The sequence below is a fragment of the Erythrolamprus reginae genome, chromosome Z (assembly GCF_031021105.1).
Source record: "Erythrolamprus reginae isolate rEryReg1 chromosome Z, rEryReg1.hap1, whole genome shotgun sequence".
Classification (NCBI taxonomy): domain Eukaryota; kingdom Metazoa; phylum Chordata; class Lepidosauria; order Squamata; family Dipsadidae; genus Erythrolamprus; species Erythrolamprus reginae.
Genome location: NC_091963.1, coordinates 33720796 through 33744159, shown reverse-complemented (window position 1 = coordinate 33744159; position 23364 = coordinate 33720796). Strand labels below are relative to the sequence as shown.

At 38.4% G+C, this 23364-nt stretch overlaps 1 protein-coding gene across 5 annotated transcripts in view; it reads left to right on the top strand.

The window, feature by feature from the left end:
* The window catches only part of CALCR (calcitonin receptor), a 165224-nt gene that overhangs the window by 70300 nt on the left and 71560 nt on the right, over positions 1-23364 (top strand). For 4 of the 5 annotated variants that reach the window (XM_070726408.1, XM_070726410.1, XM_070726407.1 and 1 more), the window contains one exon: positions 14280-14357. In XM_070726408.1, the coding sequence (XP_070582509.1) occupies positions 14310-14357 (48 nt within the window). In that variant the 5' untranslated portion in view covers positions 14280-14309. Of the gene's footprint in view, positions 1-12902; positions 12987-14279; positions 14358-23364 lie in introns of those variants that run through there. The other variant, XM_070726409.1, reaches the window with a different exon arrangement.

Sequence of the window (23364 nt, the reverse complement as noted above, 5' to 3'; positions counted from 1 at the left end):
TAAGGGTTTTTTAGTTGTTTTTATCAATTGGATTGTTCATGTTGTTTTACCACTGTTGTTAGCTGCCCCAAGTCTGCGGAGAGGGGCGGCATACAAATCCAATTAATAATAATAATAATTATTATTATTATTATTATTATTATTATTATTATTATTATTATTAAAAAGTTGCGCAGAATCTTGCTAGAGAAAGTATTTCCAGAAGGAAGGTAAATGCAAAATATAACAATAATTAAAATACATATTCCAACCCTACAGTGAAAAACAATAAATTATTGTAGGACTTTTCTGGATTTAAGATTAATTTGGATTTGCTCTTCTAGACAGCCAGATTTCTAGAAATAAATTTCACATAACCTCAGCATGAAAAGCACAGGTGCTCTTAGCACTGAGTTAGTATCAATCATTATTGCTTCAGATTTTGGAAATAAATTTATTGGAACCCAATATACTTTTCCCCTTCAAATAACTAATGAGTGCAATCAAATTTTATTCTTCTGTCAATCCTGACAATGCACTTCTGATTGTTATTTGTTCTAATTGCTCATAGACATGTACTGTACTACACACTTGACTAGGATACATTAATGTAGAAATACAAACAATTGACAAATGGGTTATGGGACATGCATGAACCATAGTGGCACAGTAGTTAGAGTGCAGTACTGCTGGCTGCTTCTGCTGACTGCAAGTTTGGCGGTTCAAATCTCACCTGGCTCAAGGTTGACTCAACCTGTCGTCCTTCCAAGATGAGTAAAATGAGGACCCAAATTATGCTGACTCTGTAAACTGCTTAAAGAGGATTATAAAACACTGTAAAGTGGAATATAAGTCTAAGTTCTATTGCTAGTTTTTTCCCGAATGCCATCACTCTACTAAACCAATAATTCTGCACTTCTATTCTACTATTTTTTCTCATCATTCCTATCATCCTTTTCCTCCCAGTTAGGACTGTATGACTGTAAATTGTTGCTTGTATCCTAAGATTTTTATTAATATTGATTGTTTCTTCATTGCTTATTTGACCCCTATGACAATCATTAAATGTTGTACCACATGATTCTTGACAAATGTATCTTTTTCTTTTATGTACGCTGAGAGCATACGCACCAAGACAAATTCCTTGTGTGTCCAATCACACTTGGCCAATAAAATTCTATTCTATTGCTATCTTCAGAAGACTTGTGCAAATGAACAATGTTCTGTATTGATCCCCATAATACAAATATAATTGTGTCATTTGTGCTGTGTTGTCACAATGCTTATTTTTTATGTTACTGCTGCTTGTAACAGATAGCTATGGCAACATATTAGAATGCACTTTCTAACATCAAAAGACTTAGATATGGAAATAAATTATTAAATGAGTTGCCCAAAGTGACCAACCTTTTATTTTATTTTCTGTTTATTGTCATCTTTATATACCACCCAGAGTCATATTAGATAGTACTCTTAACAGCAGAATGAATGTTTATAAAATTTGCATCCGTTAATATTAATTAATGCTTTTTTTAAAAAAATTGAATCTGTGTTACAAAATGATCTTCTGATGTGTTCTTGACTGGCCACATGCCAACTTTCAATTATTTTCTTTGTCTGAAAGCTGTCAGGAGGCAGACCTATCTTTCAAGAGTTCTTCAGTTCAACTATGCTTTGAAATAAATTTTAAAAAAAACAATGTAAAAGGAGAATAGACTTTTTGACATCTCTTCTATAAAAATTGGAAGAAATCTGTCTATCACCTTTGAGGTCTGAGAGACCTTTTTAAAAATAAAAATGTGGCAGAACTCTACAACTTTTTTTGTGCTTCATGAGGACACTGAAGATCTTGGATTAATGGCTATAAAACTAGTCAAAGCACAAGGTATAAGGCAATCTCAAGATCTAGGGCAAAAAAATTGCTGAGACAATATCTATTATTTATTGCTGAGACAATAAATTCTGTTGTTAGAGCAGTGTTTGACTTCGATTATCATTCTGCAATCTCACACAATGCTTTTTGATAACCTGAAATTCAAATTAAAGATGACCAAAATCTGATAAGATTTTATGGAAGAGATATCCAAGAGGCTTTAAAATGATGTAATATTTGGTTATTTCACATCTGATAGTTTGCATGTTCCTATCTGAAATCTTAGGCTGCATTAATAAAGAGATAGAATCAAGATCACATGAAATTCGATTACCCCTTTACAAAGCCTTAGTAAGATCACATTTGTTGGAATATTGCATCTAGTTTTGGTCACAATATTTTAAAAAATGCTATGCTAGCCCACTCACTCACCACATACATATAACAGTGGTTTAGTGGATTTATCAATATTTCCCAGAAATTCCCTGCACCAAAAGTCTAGAACTGTCCCAATTATATCCAGCCAGAAGTAGACCAATGCTAGTCCACAAAGCAATGGCCAATGAGCCCACTTCAAAATTTCCCCAATCAAGGAAAATCAAGCAATGGCCAATGAGCCCACTTGAAAGTTTCCCAACCCAGCAGGCGAAATTAAATCCCCAATACAAGAGTGTACATGAGACAAGAAAAGTCCACAGTTCACAAGACATGATCCAAGCTAAGGCATTGTGTCAATCCAGAGCAAGGCGGAAATCACAAGAACTGGGAAACACACAAATGGGAAATAAATATCTTGTTCCCAGCATCTCCATCTATCTGCTTTGCTAAATAGTCAGCTTCTGCGGCCACCCATCAAGAAAGTCACCCATGCCTCTTTGTGAGTAATCGGGGTGACTTTCACTGCTCCTTCCTTTTCTCTGTTCTTGGATCAGGTGCAGAAGGCAGTTCCTATTCCTCATTACTAACTGGCTGCACCTTGTGTGTTTTCCCCACCAGAAACTTCAAGGCTGTCCTGCTGCAGCTGTGCTTCTGCCAAATCCCTTTCAAATGGCTGCTTGGAGCCAACTTCCTCCAGGCATGCCCAGGTCATTCTCCTCTGGAGAGATATCTGGAGAGATATCTGGGGAAGTCATCATAGATGCTGAAACTCGGGAAAGAATGCAGAGAAGGATAGCAAGAATAATCAGGCTGGAAACTAAAACAAAAGAGGGACAGTTATAGGAATTGGGTATGTCTAGACCAGGGGTAGGCAAAGTTAGCTCTTCTATGACATTTGTTTGTTTGTTTGTTTGTTTGTTTGTTTATTTGATTTTTATGCCGCCCTTCTCCTTAGACTCAGGGCGGCTTACAACATGTTAGCAATAGCACTTTTTAACAGAGCTAGGCTATTGCCCCCACAATCTGGGTCCTCATTTTACCCACCTCAGAAGGATGGAAGGCTGAGTCAACCTTGAGCCGGTGATGAGATTTGAACCGCTGACCTTCAGATCTACAGTCAGCTTCAGTGGCCCGCAATACAGCACTCTACCTGCTGCGCCACCCCGGCTCACATGTCGATTTCAATTCCCAGAATTCTTGAGCTAGTATGATTGGCTCAGGAATTCCTGGAGTTGAAGTCCACAAGTCATAGAAGAGCAAACTTTGCCTACCCCTGGTCTAGTCTAATGAAAAGAAGGACTAAGAGAGATGTGATAGCAGTGCTCCAATATTTATTTTATTTTATTTTATTTATTTTATTTGTCAATGAAGTATAGGATAGTAGTTTATATAAACATGGCATAGAAAGTAATGATAAAAAAAGACAATAGGACATGATCGGTAGGCACAATGGTGCACTTATGCACGCCCCTTACAGACCTCTTAGAAAAGGGGAGAGATCAACTGTAGACAATCTAAGGTTGAAGATTTGGGGGTTGGGGGAAACTCCTAGAAAGAAGAGGAGGTGCTTTCCAAAGCACCAGAAGGCAAGGCAAGAAATAATAGAGGAAAACTAACCAAGGAGAGAAGGAACCTAAAATAAAGAAGAAATTTCCTAGTGGTGAGAGCACTCAACAGTCTTCAGAACCTGTGAGAGCTCCATCACTTTAGGTTTTCAAAAAGAGAATAGACAATGGTGTAAGTCTCTTGCTCAAGCAGTGAGTTGGACTAGAAGATCTCCAAGGTCCCTCCCAATTCTGTTATTATTCTATTCTATTCTATTCTATTCTATTCTTATTTTATCTTGAAAAGTTTGGTGATTTTATGAAAATTTCACTTATTTAAAAACCATCCTACTGTTTACTTCACTTCCTGGATGTGTCCTTATTGGGATAGGGACTGTATTGGGATAGGGACTGTACCTTATTGGGATAGGGACTGGGGTAGGGACAATGACAATGAAGACATGTTTATTAAAAGTTGAGTAAAAATATCCAAATCGATGCTAGAAATATCAAAGAAATCCTATGAGAATTCTGTTTTAGAGAACAGAAGCCACACGAAGTATGCATTGTAACTACTGCTGTATATAAACTATAAATCTGTGGGATTGGATCAGATATGCCTTGTATATTGAACCTATGCTCTCAGCTGCTATTGTGTATATAACTGGTCTGATTTATCCTGGCAGTAAATATAGATCTTTTGTAAACTATACACATAATTCATTGTTGTTCCTGCACCTTCTATGATTAATGGACTCGAAGACTAACACCATGCATTTTACAAAATGTACGAAAGATGGCAAAATACTAGATTAGGCACTGAGAGTTTATTTTTTCTTTTCATTCTTACATGATATATAACTTTGGAATGTGTGCAGGAGAAACCTTTTTCTCTGTAGTGCAGTGAATCAAAATTAGGAGGGAAAAGAGTATTTTTGGAGGCTCAAATTCATTTCTAAATTAATAAAAAATAATAATAATAATTTATTAGATTTGTATGCCGCCCCTCTCCGAAGACTCGGGGCGGCTCACAACAAGCGATAAAACAATATTGTACAGGCACAAATCTAATATTAAGAAAAAACTAAAAAACCTATCAATTAAAAACCAAACAGCACATACATACCAAACATAAATTATAATAAGCTTGGGGGAAAGGTGTCTCAAATCCCCCATGCCTGGCGGTATAGATGGGTCTTAAGTAGTTTACGGAAGACGAGGAGGGTGGGAGCAGTTCTAATCTCCGGGGGGAGTTGATTCCAGAGGGCAGGGGGCCGCCACAGAGAAGGCTCTTCCCCTGGGGCCCGCCAGACAACATTGTTTAGTCGACGGGACCCGGAGAAGGCCAACTCTGTGGGACCTTATCGGCCGCTGGGATTCGTGCGGTAGTAGGCGGTTCCGGAGGTATTCTGGTCCAATGCCATGTAGGGCTTTAAAGGTCATGACCAACACTTTGAATTGGGACCGGAAACTGATCGGCAGCCAATGCTAAACAAATAGATCAAACAGGTGGGAAGCAACTGAGAAAACAGGTAGAAATCAGTATTAACTACCATATTTTTCAGAGTGTAAGATGCACCTGAATATAAGGCGCACCTTAGATTTTGGGGAGGAAAATAGGAAAAAGAATCTGCTTACCAGGTATTCATCCAGCTAGCGTCCTTAGTCCGGTCAACTTCAGCACATTACTGGTTAACAGTTTAATTTTTTTAAAAAAATTGAGAGAGTAACAATGAAAGTACTTGCAAGCCAGTAAGAGCTGGGAACATCATTAACACCTGAAAAGAAATAGTCTGAACAAGTAGAGCAATGGGGGAAAACCCGCAAAGACTTAGGGTTTGGAAAACATTCTTCTTTGTAGAGTAACAATGAAAGAACTTGCAAGCCGGTAACAGCTAGGAATATCATTAGCACCTGGTTAGGGCTGGAAAGAGCAAGTTAGATCAATGAAGAAAAAAACCTGCAAAGACTTAGGGTTTGGAAAACATTCTTAGCAGAGAATAACAATAAAACAGTTTGGGTACATTCATAGCACCTGGTTAGAACAGGAAAGAAATATCTGGAGCAAGTAAAACAATGAAATTAAACCCTTACAAAGAAAGTGTTTGGAATACATTATTAGTAGAAAGTAACAATGAAAGAGATTGCAAACCGATAAGAGCTGGGAACATTGTTAGCACCTGGTTAGGGTTGGAAAGAAACTTACTCAGAGCAAGTTAGAGTAATGAAAAAAACCCTGCAAAGACTTAGGGCTTGGAAAACATTCTTCACAGAGAGTAACAATGAAAGAACTTGGGTTCACTAAGAGCACCGGGCTAGAGCTGGAAAGAAATATCTGGAGCAAATAGAGAATGGGAAAAAAATCAAAGACAGGTTTTGTAAAACATTCTTCACAGAGAGTAACAATGAAAGAGCTTGCAAGCCAGTAAGAGCTGGGAAGATCGTTAGCAGCTAGTTAGGGCTGGGGGGAAGAAAAGGCTACATTCAGAGTATAAGCCTGGGGTAATGGTAGAAGTCACAGGTCCCATGTCCCATGTAGTAGCGTTACTTGATGGGAGAAAATGGTGGCAGCACATTGATCAACTGTGCAGCCACCAACCCACAAATGCAGATTATCAAAATGCCCCTAATAATGATTTCCATATAGCTGAATCAAACTCAAGGGTAACAGAACATCTGCATGAGGATCCAGGGCTCCAGTGACATCATGATCCCGAACCAGTTCCAGTAAAATCCAAGAGCCTACCCAAAAGCTTCCAGGAGCTTTCATGGGTGGAGCTAGAGTCAACAGCAGATCCAATCTTTCTGACCAAAGCCAACTCTTTTACTGAATCGCGCAGGTCCACTCGGATTCCTAGATGTCCCGCCTACCTATGGGACTACGTATCCTAATGGTTGGATCAAACCAAGCAGGAAACAGTGTTAAGTATGGAGACTGCATAAGCTTACTTGAAGATCTGCTGTTCAAGCAGGAAAATGAAGACTATTGATTGGTTGAGCCATCTTGACAGCTATCTGAAGCTGTCAGCCTGGCTCTCTGATGGATTTTTTATATAGCTCAATAAAGACCTTTTGTTCTAAGCCTGCCTCTAGCCTCTTTAGTCCCAGAACTCAACAGAATGCTATTATCTTCCCACCGAAATAGTTTAAAACCTGCCAATTTCATAAATGAAGGAATTTTGGAAGTAAATGCCAGGAAGGAACTCCTAATAATTTATTTTCTGTCAGTCAGTTCAAGTCATCACTCCCCCACTAACTACTTTGTCATTTTACAGAGAAAAAAAATGAACCCGGGGGTGGAAGGAGTGTTATTTATAAACTGTCTGTCTCTGCAATTCTCCAGAATTTATTTCTGTTTCTTGACTGATCCCAACTCCTTATATTGTAGAAGCACAGTATCATTACAAATTTAATTCAAAATTTGACCATACTCAGGACATATTTGAACTGTATGTAAGAGTACATGTATATGGATAGGGATGTGCAGGTATTCAATCCATAACGAAAAAGATGCTCTTGATTCAAGAGATGATACTTATTATAGGTCAGCAGCACCTTAAAGAAGCCATATTTTTTCCTCTTCATTTGGTGTTTCATGAATTTAAGTTTAGCAGATGTTAAAGAGGTAGCAACCTGTGTACTTTTGAAACCACATGGCTACTTTCAAGGCCACAAAAAATAAAATCTAGCTTTCTTAAGGTGCTGGTGACAGCTGCAACCTGTGCACATACCAGTTGCTGCAAAAGATGCTGCTCCATTTTTATTATTATTATTATTATTTATTGGATTTGTATGCCACCCCTCTCCGTGGACTCGGGGCGGCTAACAACAGTGACAAAAACAGAATGTAAAAATCCAATACTAAAATAGCTAAAAACCCTTGTTATAAAACCAATCATACATACAAACAAACCATGCATAAATTGTAGAAGCCTAGGGGGAAAGATTATCTTAATTCCCCCATGCCTGACGGCAGAGGTGGGTTTTGAGGAGCTTACGAAAGGCAAGGAGGGTGGGGGGCTATTCTAATCTCTGGGGGGAGTTGGTTCCAGAGGGCCGGGGCCGCCACAGAGAAGGCTCTTCCCCTGGGCCCCGCCAACCGACATTGTTTAGTTGACGGGACCCGGAGAAGGCCCACTCTGTGGGACCTAACTGGTCGCTGGGATTCATGCGGCAGAAGGCGGTCCCTGAGATAAACACTGCTCACTATTAACTCAAATCACTGCTGCTATCTCTGCAGCAAAATCTTTCAACCCATGAGTGCGTGGGTTTTGGTGAGGTTTTTTGCTTGCAAGAAAGCAAAAATCCTCACCAAAATGTGCATCCCTATGTGAGATTTTGCTACCAGCACAGGTGCAGGAAGCAAAATTGTGCTTGGTCCTGCACTCACGCACCAGAGCCGTGGAGCTGTGCGCAATTAGCCATTCTGGCAATAGCCCACCAGTGACATAAATGTATATCATCTATCATATTCAACATTTCTTCATTTCTCTCTTGTTTATGCTATATCTAGGCTGCTGTAAATTTAATTATAATGCTACTTTTGGACTTGGAAAAAAATCTAGATGAAAATAATGTTGATGGTTTTGAAGCTTGGTGTTAAAGAAAACCTCTGAGAATGTCATTGATAGCCATGGAACAAACGAATGGAGCATACAACAAATCTGATTTTACTTGCGCTCTGAGTCCTCAGCGAGGGGCGGCATACAAATCTATTATTATAAATTATTACTTGAGCCACTAATGTCCAGGTTAAAATTATCATATTTTGCATTCATTATGTGAAGCCCCAGCTATAGTGCTGGGAGAGGTGGACAGAATGAGAAGAGGTTGATGAGCAGCAAAATTATTATTTATTTATTTATTTATTTATTTAGTTAGTTAGTTAGTTAGTTAGTTAGTTAGTTAGTTAGTTCGTTCATTCGTTCGTTCGTTCGTTCGTTCATTCGTTCGTCCAATACACAATGAGGGTTTTAGTGGGTGTATATCTATATACACATAGTAAAATACATGATGAAGGTTATAGAGGAGATACTCATAGTAAAATATATCTAAGAAATAATAGAAAAGAAGGTATAGTAATAGAACATATCAATGAAAGAGTAGAAGAGATATAGGAATAGAAGAAAGGTATAGAAAATATAGGAGAGCAATAGGACAGGGGACGGAAGGCACTCTAGTGCACTTGTACTCACCCCTTACTGACCTCTTAGGAATCTGGATAGGTCAACCATAGATAATCTAAGGGTAAAGTGTTGGGGGTTTGGGGATGACACTATGGAGTCCGGTAATAAGTTCCACGCTTCGACAACTCGGTTACTGAAGTCATATTTTTTACAGTCAAGTTTGGAGCGGTTAATATTAAGTTTAAATCTGTTGTGTGCTCTTGTGTTGTTGTGGTTGAAGCTGAAGTAGTCGCCGACAGGCAGGACGTTGCAGCATATGATCTTGTGGGCAATACTTAGATCTTGTTTAAGGCGTCTTAGTTCTAAACTTTCTAGGCCCAGGATTGAAAGTCTAGTCTCGTAGGGTATTCTATTTCGAGTGGAGGAGTGAAGGGCTCTTCTGATGAAGTATCTTTGGACATTTTCAAGGGTGTTAATGTCTGAGATGCGATATGGGTTCCAAACAGATGAGCTGTATTCGAGGATGAGTCTGGCAAAAGTTTTGTAAGCTCTGGTAAATAGTGTGAGATTGCCAGAGCAGAAGCTACGTAGGATTAGGTTTACAACTCTTGAAGCCTTCTTGGCTATATTGTTGCAGTGGGCTTTGGCACTTAAATCTTTTGTTACTAGTATACCAAGGTCTTTAATCGAGTGGGGATTATCTGTGATAATTTGATTATTCAGTTCGTATTTGGAGTTTAGATTCTTGTTCCTAATGTGTAGGACAGAGCATTTTCTAGTTGAGATTTGGAGTTGCCATGTGTTAGACCACTCAGAAACAGCATCAAGGTCTTTTTGGAGAGTAGTGGTGTGATCAGTGGTGCTGAAGAGTTTTACATCATCGGCGAAGAGGACACAGTTGCTTGTGATGTAATCGCAAAAGTCATTGATCTAGAGAATGAAGAGTGTTGGTCCCAGTACACTACCTTGGGGAACATCGCTTTTTACTGGGACGGGGGTGGATCTGGTGCTTCCTATTTTGACCACTTGTTGTCTGTTTGACAGGAATGCTGTAATTCAGCTATGGAGGGATCCAAGGATGCCATAGGATTTCAGTTTTAGGAGTAGTTTGTCTTGGACCACTGAATCAAAGGCTTTGCAGAAGTCAATATAAATTGCATCTGTAGATTTCCCTTGATCTAGATGAGTTGTCCATATATTTTTGCAGTGGAGGAGCTGCAGGTTGCAGGATAGATTTTTTCTGAAACCAAATTGTTTGTTAGAGAGCAAATTATTAGTTTCTAAATGGAGAGTAATTGATTTGTTTATAATTGATTCCATGACTTTGCATGGGACGCAACATAGTGAAATTGGTCTGTAGTTATCGACAAGAGAGGGGATGAACTTGATTACAAAGGGGTACCATCAGGGGCGGATTCCAATTTTCACTGCTAACAGTATGCTGCACACACAGCTTCTCTTCTCCTGCACACACATGTGCGTGCATCCCAGTGTGTTTTTGCTTCTGCGCATGTGCAGGAAGCAAAATCTCATACGGGGACATATGCACGTGAGATTTCGGCATTTTTTTGTTTCTGTGCATGCACAGAGGCAAAAAATCACTGAAATCTTGCATGTGCACCCCCTTGCAAGATTTTGCTACATGCTCAGAAGCAAAAACACACTGGGATGCACGTGCATACCAGCAGAAGAGAAGCTCCATGCACAGTGCAACTTACGCTACTGGTGCGCCGTCCTCATCCATATTGGTAGCAACCTGCTACTGGGTACCATGAAAAGAAAATTTGAAAAGACATTGAGGACACCGCATCTTGCCAAATGTATATGTGGATCCTAAAAAATAATACTGACTTGAGGACACATTATAAATCAATATTAATTAAGTCTGTGAGAAACTGTCCAAAGAAAATACAGTGGTACCTCGTTTTATGAACGCCTCTTCATACGAACTTTTCGAGATACGAACCTGGTGTTTAAGATTTTTTTTTGCCTCTTCTTCCAAACTATTTTCACCTTACGAACCTGAACTGCTGCTGCTGAGATGCCCCGCCTCCAGACTTCTGTCGCTGGGATTCCTTTCATTTTTGCCAGTGCTGCTTTGAATCCCAATAAGGGGAATCTCAGGGAAATCCCAGCAACGCAAGAATGGGCGCTTCGGCTGGCGACAGAAGTCTGGAGGTGGGGTTTCCCAGTGAGGGGAGGCTCAGGGAAATCCCAGCAATGCAAGACTTCAGACTTCCGTTGCCAGCCGAAGCACCCATTCTTGCGTTGCTGGGATTTCAGTGAGCCTCCCCTTGCCAGGAATCCCTGCCTCTAGACACTGCAAGGGGAGGCTCAGGGAAATCCCAGCAATGCAAAAACGGGTGCTTTGGCTGGCAACAGAAGTTTGGAGGCAGGGATTCCCAGCGAGGGGAGGTTTAGGGAAATCCCAGCAACGCTAGAACGGGCGCTTCGGCTGGCAATGGAAGTCCAGAGGCGGGGATTCCCAGCGGCACAAGGCAAAAGGGGTAACTATTTGCTTTTACATTGATTCCTATGGGGAAAATTGCTTCTTCTTATGAACGTTTCTACTTACGAACTGGTTACAGAATGAATTAAGTTCATAAGACGAGGTACCACTGTATTTCAATAAATGTTACTCAGGCTTCTTTCGCATCTTTAGAAGGGTGTAAAAAATCCATTGGAAGTAATGTTATCAAAGATCTAACTTTTTTATTCCCAGCCTCTAGGAATTAAAAAAATGCTTTTCTTACATTTTTGTCTAAAATGACAACATCAATTACCCCTGTCAGTTAGGCCCAAACCATCATTTTACTAAATATGCAATTAAGCATTCCTTACTGCTCCCGTCAAGACTAGTTATTAAATTTTGAACTGTGCAGGCAAGAAAATATATAGTATTCAAAGATTAAAATAAACTATTCAATTAAAAATATATGTGCAAAATATCTGCATCTGCTCAATTGCTCTAAATTATAAAATAATATTTTAAATTAATATTTTTTTAAAAAAATCTAAGCAGAAGGCTATTCTCACCCAGGCATGATAATACTTTTTTCTGATTTTTTTTCTTGCCCTCTCTTTCTTATAATAGGAAAACAAATATTTGATATCTGATCCAAAGTATGGGTTTTTTAATATAATAACTCTATCTAGTTGCCATTTAATGGATTTAGTCATTAAAATATAGTCTTCTCAAAAATATTCAGCTTTTAAATTCCTTACACTACATATATTGAGGCAAAATTAAATCAATACAGTAATACCTAAGTAAGCAGATTGCCACAAATCCCGAATCCAGTTGGCAGAGTCACAAATAATGATCACATGACCCCAGGACAACATTGTAATTATATGTTAATTACCAGAAAAAAAAGTTGCAAAAAGAAAAAAACCCTGCATCATGGGAACTTCTAAGCATGTGAAAAAGCTGAATTTCCAGCACTGCGCATGCAGCGCCATTTTGTTTTTGCCTTCTTTTTTTTTTGCAAAACACACATACCCCTAGTCTGTGCAAAACACACACACATAGTCTATTTGCATGTGGGTGGATCTACCTGGAGATGGATAGAGGGCCAATGTTTTGGTTCCTAAGCCCATTAGAAATATGTGTTTTCCGATGCTCTTAGGTGACCCCTGGGAAAAGGTCGTTCAATCCTCAAAGGGGTCGTGACCCACAGGTTGAGAACTGCCAATGTAAACAGAGGTAGTGAACTATGGCCATTTTATCATTTGTGGACTTTAATTCCCAGAATTCTTCAGTTAGCATGGTTGGCTCAGGAATTCTGGGAGTTGAAGTCCACAAGTCATAAAAGGACTATAGTTCCCCGCCCCGATTTAAGAGAATAATTATAAAAGATTAAAGAAGGGAAGATTGTTGTTCTTCCCTTCTGAAGAAAATAACATTCTCAGTGTTGTGGGGGTTTAAGGAAAACTTATTCAGAACACAGTTCTGCTTTAGAAGAGAGACTTGGAAAAATTGAAGAACTCAATATTTTTCGGATAAATGTTTAAAGCCTGTGTGATTCCAATTCGGCTTAATCTCCCAATCAAAAAGTAAAACCCATATTTTACCAGTCTTCCCAGGTAAACTAGATAGGAAACACGACTAGATGACCTAATTCTACTTTATTGTAAATTTAAATCTTGCATATCTGAAGACGTAAATTGCTTGTCTCCACTTTTAACTGCTGGATCAATTAGGATGGGTACTTCCTAAACTGTTTTCTTTGACCATTAAACCATTAGGAATTTCTATCTCTTGTTTCCTAGGCACTTCTCTTCCCTCTATCCCCTAAGGTCATACATTCTGTTACACATTTTAAAAGCTAGTTGAATATTGGTTCTACAGTGGATTCATTCATATTTTATTTAATTATGATTTTCAGAATTAATCACTAGTGGTTCATTTAATAAATGAAATGGCCATGTTCATACAATATGCTAAAGCCGTGCAATACAGCAAGACTAAATAAACTATATAACGGATCAGTGGTGAGTTGCTATTGGTGTGGTAGATGACTGCGCACCTATAGCAGCTGGCAGTTTCCTCAATTTGCTTCCATGCATGGCAAAAGCAAAAAATTTGCAAAATGTTTCACGTGCGTCCCCATGCGCATGAGGTTTTGTTGCATTTTTGCTTCCTGTGCATGCATGGAAGCAAAATCACACTGGGGATACATGAATGCAAGACTCCCCATGATGCACGCCGGTAGCAACAGGTAGGAGTAATCCGACCCTAAGTATGATCATAATTGAAATATCTTGGTTGGAAGCTCCAGCCCATTTTTTACCTCATTTGGGAATAAAGGGACAGAGAGCAAACCTTATCTTCCTGTCCAGGTAGTCATATAAAAAATAATAATTCTTGAGTTCTGACTAACATTGTAATTATAGTGAAAGAATTTACATGTATTGTCATAATTTGGCAGAGTATTTAAGCTTGATCCCACGGAGAAACTAATTTTTCAACCTACCTTATAACAATGCTGAGTAAGCCTTCATTTTAGGAACAATGAAGTAAGGGAATTTATGTATTTGCTTGTGTGTTTATTTAAGGGACTTATGTGGGCTCCTATTTCACATAGTGATCTTAGCTCAGAACAAGAATTAATGAAGCTATCTGATTAAACTTTGATGATGTGAAACATGGAGCTTCACAGTAAATCATCTTAGCACTAGCTTAAATTAAATTTTATAATTGGTGCTTCATTGACATATTTAATTTTCCAAAGAAGAACTAATGGGAAAACTTGATATGCCATAAATGTTTAGTATAATTATTTATAATGTAATACCAGAAGATAGAAATGTTTTAACTGACAATGTATAAAATAAAATCTAACAGGCTCTGCTTCCCCCCCCCCCAATTTCTCGTAGAGCCAGGAAATTCTCCAGAAAAGCCTTGCAATGGATAAAAAAAACAGTGGTTATTTCTTACTGATCATTCTACTAATTGTAAGTAAAAGAAAAGCTTAATAACATTTATCTGAAAACCACTCAGGCCAAAGTTTGCATGTTTTTAAGAGCAAAAACCATATTATGCAAAGTAAACAACTTTATACCCATTGTTCCTACTGCTGTCTTGGTCTAACCAGACTTGATCCAATTAAATATGCCACACTGCACTGTGAAAGTTAATGAGATATCATAATTTATTTAGTTATTTGATTTACATCTGTTTGCAGAAATATTCATCTGGTTCAGTTCTAAGCTGGAAGAAAGACAAAGGAACAAGGAGTCTGATTGGAAAGAGGGTTTAATGGTAAACAGAACCACCAAGGCAGGGGTGGGCTGCTGCCCTGATGTGGGGGGGGGGCAGTGGGGTAGCAAAAATGGAGCTCCACTCCAGAGCACCCAATTTTCACTGAAAGAAGTTGAAAGAAAATGCAGGGCATCCTGCATAAGCCACACCCACAGTGTAGTAGTCAAATGTTTGGTAGCCCTTCACTGCACCAAGGACATGGTCCTGATGCTGACCACATGATGTTGAGACTGAGGGGTATTTATTTGAACTTCCTGTTCTTGTGCAATAAAAAATAAGGGATTTTTGAGCCGGTGGGTTCACTCCGAGGACCGTGCACAGAATAAAGGTCATGTCTTAATCCCATCACCCTAGAGCTAAATATGTTTCGTCTTGTAGCAAGGAAGGCCTGGTCTTTCTTAATGGGTACTAAATATCTACTGGGGCAGGGAGCTGGGGCTGAGTTTCTGTCTACTTTCAGATTTCTATTTCACTTTTAGGAAATATAATATTTTGACTTTTCAGATATTTCTCAAAATAATTCATTCTTGTAGGAGTGGTGACACATCAAATCAGAATAAATAACTTGATTCAATTCTTTCAACCTAACTTAACTATTTACAGCTGAAACTAACGTGGAGATTCACTCCTTCTCATTCCATCCAATGGTGTTAAAATGATATTATTCTGTATGTAGTTATATCTGTCAAGATCAGGACACAATAGAATTATTTGTTGACCAAGTATGATTGGACACACAAGAAATTTGTCTTTGTACATATGCTCTCAGTGTACATAAAAGAAAAGATACATTTGTCAAGAATCATGAGGTACAACACTTAATGATAGTCGTAGGGTACAAATAAACAATCTAATCATATTAGAAACCAATCAATATAAATCGTGATACAAGCCATGCCCCCAGTGTAGTAGTGAAAAGTTTGGTAGCCCTTCACTGCAACAAAGTTACAGTCATGCAATCACAAGTGGAAGAACATGAGTGATGGGAACGATGAGAAAATTAATAGTAATGTAGACTTAGTAAATAGTTTGACAGTGTCGAGGGAATTATTTATTTAGCAGAGTGGTGGCGTTCAGGATAAAACTGTTCTTGTCTATAGTTGTTCTGATGTGCATGGCTCTATATCATCGTTTTGAGGATAGCATAGTTCCCTCTAAGCTGAGCAGTGAGCAATCGCTCACTTAAAAATCATCATCAACTCAGAGTTTTTCAAACCTGCCCAGAAGCCCAGAGGGAAAGAGTGAGAGGGAAGGAGAGAGAGAGGAAGAGAGAGAAACAGATAGAAAAAAGAGAGGAAGGAAAAGAGAAAGAAAAAGAATGGGAGTAAGGAAGAGAGAAAGAAAATCAAAATCTAGTTTGAAACTAGCTCAACTATTTACCGTAAGTGGCATTTTGATATGGATAGAGTTGCCCTATTATGAGCTCACTGTTATAGACACACAGTACAGTATTTTATTTTGAAATTCTCTGAGGCAAAACAGGGTGGGTTTTTTATTTGTTTGTTTGTTTGTTTGCTTGCTTGCTTGCTTGTTTGTTTATTTAATATTTCTGTGCCGCCCAGTCCCAAAGGGACTGCCGCTCAGACACTATACTTTTCCGCCCCCCCCCCAAAAAAAAATTAGAGGGAACACTGAAGGATAGGAGTTGAAACAGTTTATGTCCAGGTTGTGAGGTGTCTGTAAACATTTTCACAACCCTCTTTTTGATTTGTGCAGTCTAAGGTCCTCAATGGAAGGCAGGTTGGTAGCAATTGCTTTTTCTGCAGTTCTAATTATCTACTGAACTCTGTGTCTGTCTTGTTGGGTTGTAGAACCAAACCAGACAGTTATAGAGGTGCAGATGAAAATACTCAATAATTCCTCTGTATAACTGTATCAGCAGTTCTTTGGGCAGTTTGAGCTTTCTGAATTGGCACAGAAAGAACATTCTTTGTTGTGCTTTTTTTATGACATTTTTGATATTAGGTGTCCATTTTAGATCTTGAGATATGCTAGAAAATTGAAGAATTTTGAAGACCTCTACTATTGATACTCTGTTGTCTAGTATTGTAAGATATGATAATTAAATTAGTACTATGAATTATAATTGATTACATTTAATAATTTGCCCAATTTCTTAATTCCACTTTCCAAAACCAACAATTTAATTTCCCCTTTGCTATTTATTTAAAAATATTTTTTCACTTAAAGCCTTTAAGCTTGCATCAATTCAATTCAATTCAATTTATTAGATTTGTATGCCGCCCCTCTCCGAAGACTCGGGGCGGCTCAAAACAGTAATAAAAACAGTATAACAATGGAACAAATCTAATAATAAAATATATAAAAACCTCAACAATTAAAAACCATACAGCACATACACATCAAACATGAAATATAAAAAGCCTGGGGAAGATGTCTTAGTTCCCCCATGCCTGGCAATATAGGCGGGTCTTAAGTAACTTGCGAAAGACAAGGAGGGTGGGGGCCATTCTAATCTCCGAGGGGAGTTGATTCCAGAGGGCTGGGGCCGCCACAGAGAAGGCTCTTCCTCTGGGGCCCGCCAAATGACATTGTTTAGTCGACGGGACCCGGAGAAGGCCAACTCTGTGGGAACTTATCGGCCGCTGGGATTCGTGCGGTAGAAGGCGGTTCTGGAGGTATTTTGGTCCAGTGCCATGTAGGGCTTTAAAGGTCATTACCAACACTTTGAATTGTGACCAGAAACTGATCAGCAGCCAGTGCAGGCCATGGAGTGTTGTAGAAACATGGGCGAATCAAACTTTTTTCTTCAAAGATAAAAGAGAACCCAGTCAATGTGGGGGGAAATTGCCCTTCTAAACATTTCAAAAGCCATTAATAAGCAATTTAGTAAGGTAGTTAAGGAAGAAAATATGTGAACTCAATGTTCATTTGAAGGCTGTGAATCATGGCTTAGACAAGATGACTTTTCTTTGGTTCCCCTAGCTCTAAAAGCTACCAGAGATTGCTGTTTTATTACCTCTTCAAGGGGAGTCTTTATAAAAGGTTCTTGATCCTGGTTTTCTGCAAAGTCCAGAATTCCAAGATTAAGTGAGTCAACAAGGCAAACTGTAGTCCGCAAGGCAAAGGCAAGACACAAGACAGTCTTCAGGGTACAAAGACACCATGCAAAAGGCAGTTCTAAGGCAAGGCAGGACAGAAGGTAAAAGGCATGAGTCAAAGCCAGAGGAGTGTAAGCCAAAACAAATAGTTGTTTCTGGAAAAGATTAACTTCAAATGGCTTCTCCTTAAGTCAATCCAATTCCAGGTGTTCCTTGTGAGGCAGGTTGGGGCAACCTTCTTCTGAGTAATGTTGTAGCCCTTCTCTGAGCTTGCCTATGCTCCACTGTCCATGTCCTTGGATCAAGTGAGAGAAGCATCTGTTTCTGGTCAGAGAGGATCTGTTGCCTATCAGCACTACTTCATCAGCCAATTTTCTCCTGTGTCTATGCAGGGAACTGGTCTCTGTCTGGCCAACTACCTCCTCCAGTGCCTGAGGGGCCCAGGACAGCATTGTTCTCAACTCCTGGCTTCTCCAAATGTTGCAAGGGAGATGTGCCATCCAGATCAGATAGTCCTGGTTTCAACACTTTCTCCTCCAAACTGGAATCCAATGGAGCCATGACAGACAGACAGACAGACAGACAGACAGACAGACAGACAGACAGACAGACAGACAGACAGACAGACAGACAGACAGAAAGACAATTATAGACAGCTAGAGATAATAGACAGACAACACATAAACTCAGCATAACATAGCCCAGCATGAGATATATAATAGAAAAGGTCAACATTTATTTTTGATAATCTATTTTAATATTTGAATTGATGTCCTGCTGTGACATTTAGACATCTTTGTACATAAGTATCTTGTCTATAATGACTCTTTCTAAAATGTCATATTTAAGTCCCAGACTAAGCCTGCATTCAGCATCTTGATATATCTAAGAAACAATATATTTATTATGGTGACAAACTGGCTTGTTGCTGCAAAAATAACAAGTGGGTTGACCCTTTAAAGAGAAAGAGGTCCAAACAGCTAGTACCTTCGTGCTTTTACCTTCTGTTGCAGTGCCACCCACATGGAATATTCTCACGGCTACTTGCTGAAATTGATAAGAAAAGAAATACCATCTTGTTGGACAATGGAAAGATCAGTGTTCTAGTCAATGTCCAGGCATTGTCTTTCTTTCTTTCTTTCTTTCTTTCTTTTTCTTTCTTTCTTTCTTTCCTCCCTTTCTCTTTCTTTCATCCCTCCTTACTTCTCTCCCTCCCTCCTTCCTTCCTTGCTTTCTTTGCAGCAAATTGGGGAAAAGATGATGGGGCAGCAGTAAAGTGACTTCTCCAAGCTTTCTTAACCACTGAAAATGGGTGAATAAGTCAAAACACCGTAGCTCCTTAATTTCAGGTATGGGGTAAACCGAGCCAAGAACTTTAGAGTTAGAAGAGCAGGTTGGGTCCCCTAATTCAAAACCATCTGTAATTGCACATGAGACAAAATTGTTCTTGTGCCACTTTCTCTGGATCTCAAAAAAAAAAATCAGCTCAACCTTTTAAGCCACACCATGTAGAAGGGGCTTAAGACATTTATTGTACTACTATATTTCATCATGTAGATCAGGCCAGAAGATAACTACAAGACCCAGCAAGAACTAAGAGCAGCAAAATTGTACAAAGAGACAGAGGGGCTAATTCTGACTGGACAATACCAAGTATGAAGAACAAATGCATACAAAGCCATAATTGAAAAGACGGCAACAGACAGCAGGTATCACTTTTTCAAAGAAACTGAAGAAACAGTGGTCACCTAGTTAGCTGCTGCAAGATCTTACAGACTGACTACAAAAAATGGAATGACAAACTGGCAACAATAGTGTTCTGTCTGACTAAATGACCAGTCAGCAATTAGATCCCAATTAATACTCAGACACAGAGATGGGAAGTATAATAGTCTATTGTAAAATCAAACTTGTTAAAAACTACAGCAAAGAATGTCCTGTTGACTTCCAAAATTCAAAGCAAGCAGCAAAGCTGATTAGGAATTATCCAAAATAGTTGTAACATAAAACCTTTAGCTTGGCTGAAGCAGAAATACTCACAGACTTCTCAAAACTATATTTTTTCAAGACTGCAGCAATATTTGAGAGGGGGGAAAATTCTGAACTTACTCTTTCCCACTTGGTTTCCTACAAAGGGAACCTCCCAGCCTCCTCCCCTTGAAAACACTCTGTGATTACACACTGCGCACAGCAGTGTTCAAGGCTTCCCTCTATGTCTACATAACTGCTCTTGTCTCCCACGCATTCTTCTCTCCCGTGCATCTAAAATAGGATCCATAATATCACCCTCCTCATCAGACCCAGACAAGGCCCAAGCTGGGTGTTCTATATTCTCTGCAGGACCCTCTATCTCCATCCCTTCCTCACCCTCACTATCCGACTCCTCCAATAGCACATAGGTCTATGGTGTTCAGACAGACCCAGTTCCTCCTCTTCAGAATCTGTGATTAAAGGAGCTAGCTGTGATCCAACCACAACAAATAGTACGTTAGACGATCTGAAAGAAATATCATTTGCCTACAAGCAAGAACTGGCAAGAGCACAAAAACAGACGAAATAATGGATAATGAAAAAGCTATGGAACTTTAGAATACATGCAGAAAAGTACTTGCCACATAAACATCCTAGATGTAACAGTTGTTGATAGAGAAGAAAACTCTGGATAGTACATAACAACAACACTAGAGCACACAACAGATTTAAACTTAATATTAACCGCTCCAAACTCGACTGTAAAAAATATGACTTCAGTAATCGAGTTGTCGAAGCGTGGAACTCATTACCGGACTTCATAGTGTCATCCCCAAACGCCCAACACTTTACCCTTAGATTACCCCTAGTCTTCGGAGAAGGGTGGCATAGAAATCTAATATATTATTATTATTATTATTATTATTATCATCATCATCATCATCATCATCATCATCTACGGTTGACCTATCCAGATTCCTAAGAGGTCAGTAAGGGGAGAGTACAAGTGCACTAGAGTGCCTTCCGTCCTCTGTCCTATTGCTCTCCTATATCTTTCTTCTATTCCTATATCTCTTCTATTCTTTCATTGATATGTTCTATTACTATATCTTCTTTTTTATTATTTCTTAAATATATTTTACCATGAGTATCTCCTCTATAACCTTCATCATGTGTAGATAGATATATACCCACTAAAACCCTCATTGTGTATTGGACAAAATAAATAAATAAATAAATAAAATAAAATAATAAATAAGTAGAAGAGAAGAGAAAGAATTGGAGAAAATCACAAAATACTTGTGAATAGAAGTAGAATGACTATTGCAAAAAAGCAAAGTTAATATCAATAATAATAGATAAATTGGGTGCAATCTCAAAACATCTGGAGCACCACTGGAACACAAATTGGATTTTTTAAAAATTATTTATTTAATTTTGTCCAGTACACAATAATACACAATAAAGGTAGTAGAGGACACCTTCAAGGGAAAAAAAGAAAAGAAAATTAGAGAAGGAATAAAGAGAGAGAGAACAGGATAAGATAAATCAAAGACAGAATAGAAGAAAGATAAAGGGATAGAAGAGACGATATATGTGACATAGGAGAGAGAATAAGACAGGGGTCAGAAGGCACTCTAGTGCACTTATGCAGCCCCCTTACTGACTTCTTAGGAATCTGGAGAGGTCAACCGTGGACAGTCTAAGGGTAAAATGTTGGGGGTTAGGTGATGATACTATGGAGTCCAGTAATGAGTTCTACACTTCAACAACTAAAGTGTTGGTTATGACCTATAAAGCCCTTCATGGCATTGGACCAGAATATCTCCGGGACCACCTTCTGCTGCACGAATCCCAGCGACCGATTAGGTCCCACAGAGTTGGCCTTCTCCGGGTCCCGTTGACTAAACAATGTTGTCTGGCGGGTCCCAGGGGAAGAGCCTTCTCTGTGGCCGCCCCGACTCTCTGGAACCAGCTCTCTCCGGAGATTAGAACTGCCCCCACCCTCCTTGCCTTCCGCAAACTCCTTAAAACTCACCTCTGCCGTCAGGCATGGGGGAATTGAGGCATTCACCCTCCCTCCCCCAGGCCTATATAGTATTTCAAAATGCCTCAAGCCATAGCCCAGAGAAAAATAAAGATTTCATGCCATCAGAAGACTTTCTTATTTATATTTCTATGGTAAATAGAAACCATAAAAGTGGATAATGGAAATATAAGAATAAATGCAAAATCACCTAATCTTTCCAAAGCTGTATACCTTTGTCATTTTAGTATTGAATCAGTAAAGAAACTCGGAGAGGGGCGGCATACAAATCTAATAAATTATTATTATTATTATTATTATTATTATTATTATTATTATTATTAATATTAATGTTCAATCTTAACTGGATATTTTAAATAAAATGTACTAAATCCCAAAAAGAAGAAATAATTTGGTACAAAAATGTGCCTGCTGCATAGATTGTACTTAGAAGTATATAAAAATTTATGTTGATAGGGAATACGGTAATTGTGAAAAGTATGTTGTATTTTAATTAAAAAAAGCTGTTTGCATATTTACTTGGAAGTAAGCCTTACTGAATTCAGTGGAATATCTTTCTAATATATGTGCCTAAGAATTTGATCATATCAAATGCTACATGCATTCAGCAACATATAAAATGCTAAATGTATTCAACAAAATACGTTTTCTTTTTAAAAAATCCTTTCAATGGTCAGTTACAACAACATTAATATATTAATCTACATAGCTAATGACGCACAGTATTATTATTATTATTATTATTATTATTATTATTATTATTATTATTATTTATTAGATTTGTATGCCGCCCCTCTCCGCAGACTCATATTGCAAAAGGCACAAATGCTTTAACAATTCAAAGAGGGAGGCTTCATTTGTGCCTCCATATATCTTTCACATGCAGGCACAACCCTACTATTTATATCTTTTAATTGAATAAGTTCTGCAGATTGAAGTAGAATGAAAATAAATTATTGGCAATTTTTGATGCATAAACCATCAGTGATTTGCATGGTTCATGCTCAATATAAAATCATAATGTGATTTGATTTTGGATTAGTTCTGCATGATAGTGAATCCACCCTTTATTATTGGAAGCATATAATAAACAACAAAAATCTAATTTTTGCTATTGGAATCTCAGTATTTAACGCCACTTGATTGAGTTTTGTGGACTTGAAAGTTAAAGGGAGATTAGCAGGTGAAGTTCCAGGTGTATAGACAAAGACAACTTGATCAGAGATGCAAAAATCAAATTGGTAGATGTCCTATAAACAAGATTGGAAAATTTAAGAAGTATCCCAGAAGGCAATATATTGTTGTTCATGCAGACAAAAACTGAGTCACCAAAAGTTGAGACTGACATAGTCATTATCTATCCTTGTTAGAAATTGGGCAAATTATCTGTAGGATAAATACTGTAGGGATGTGAAAGAGGTAGATTGGATAAGTATTTCTTGATATTGCTAACACTGGAAATTAATAATAAAATAGGTGGAGTATTGCTAGAAGAAAATGTAGTTGTATTTTTGAAATAATGGGGAGGGGCTTGTCATCTTTTTTTTGCCCCAACATTAACAACATACTCAAGGAATACAATAACAATAACATCTCTACTAATAAGGATATGCTTATAAA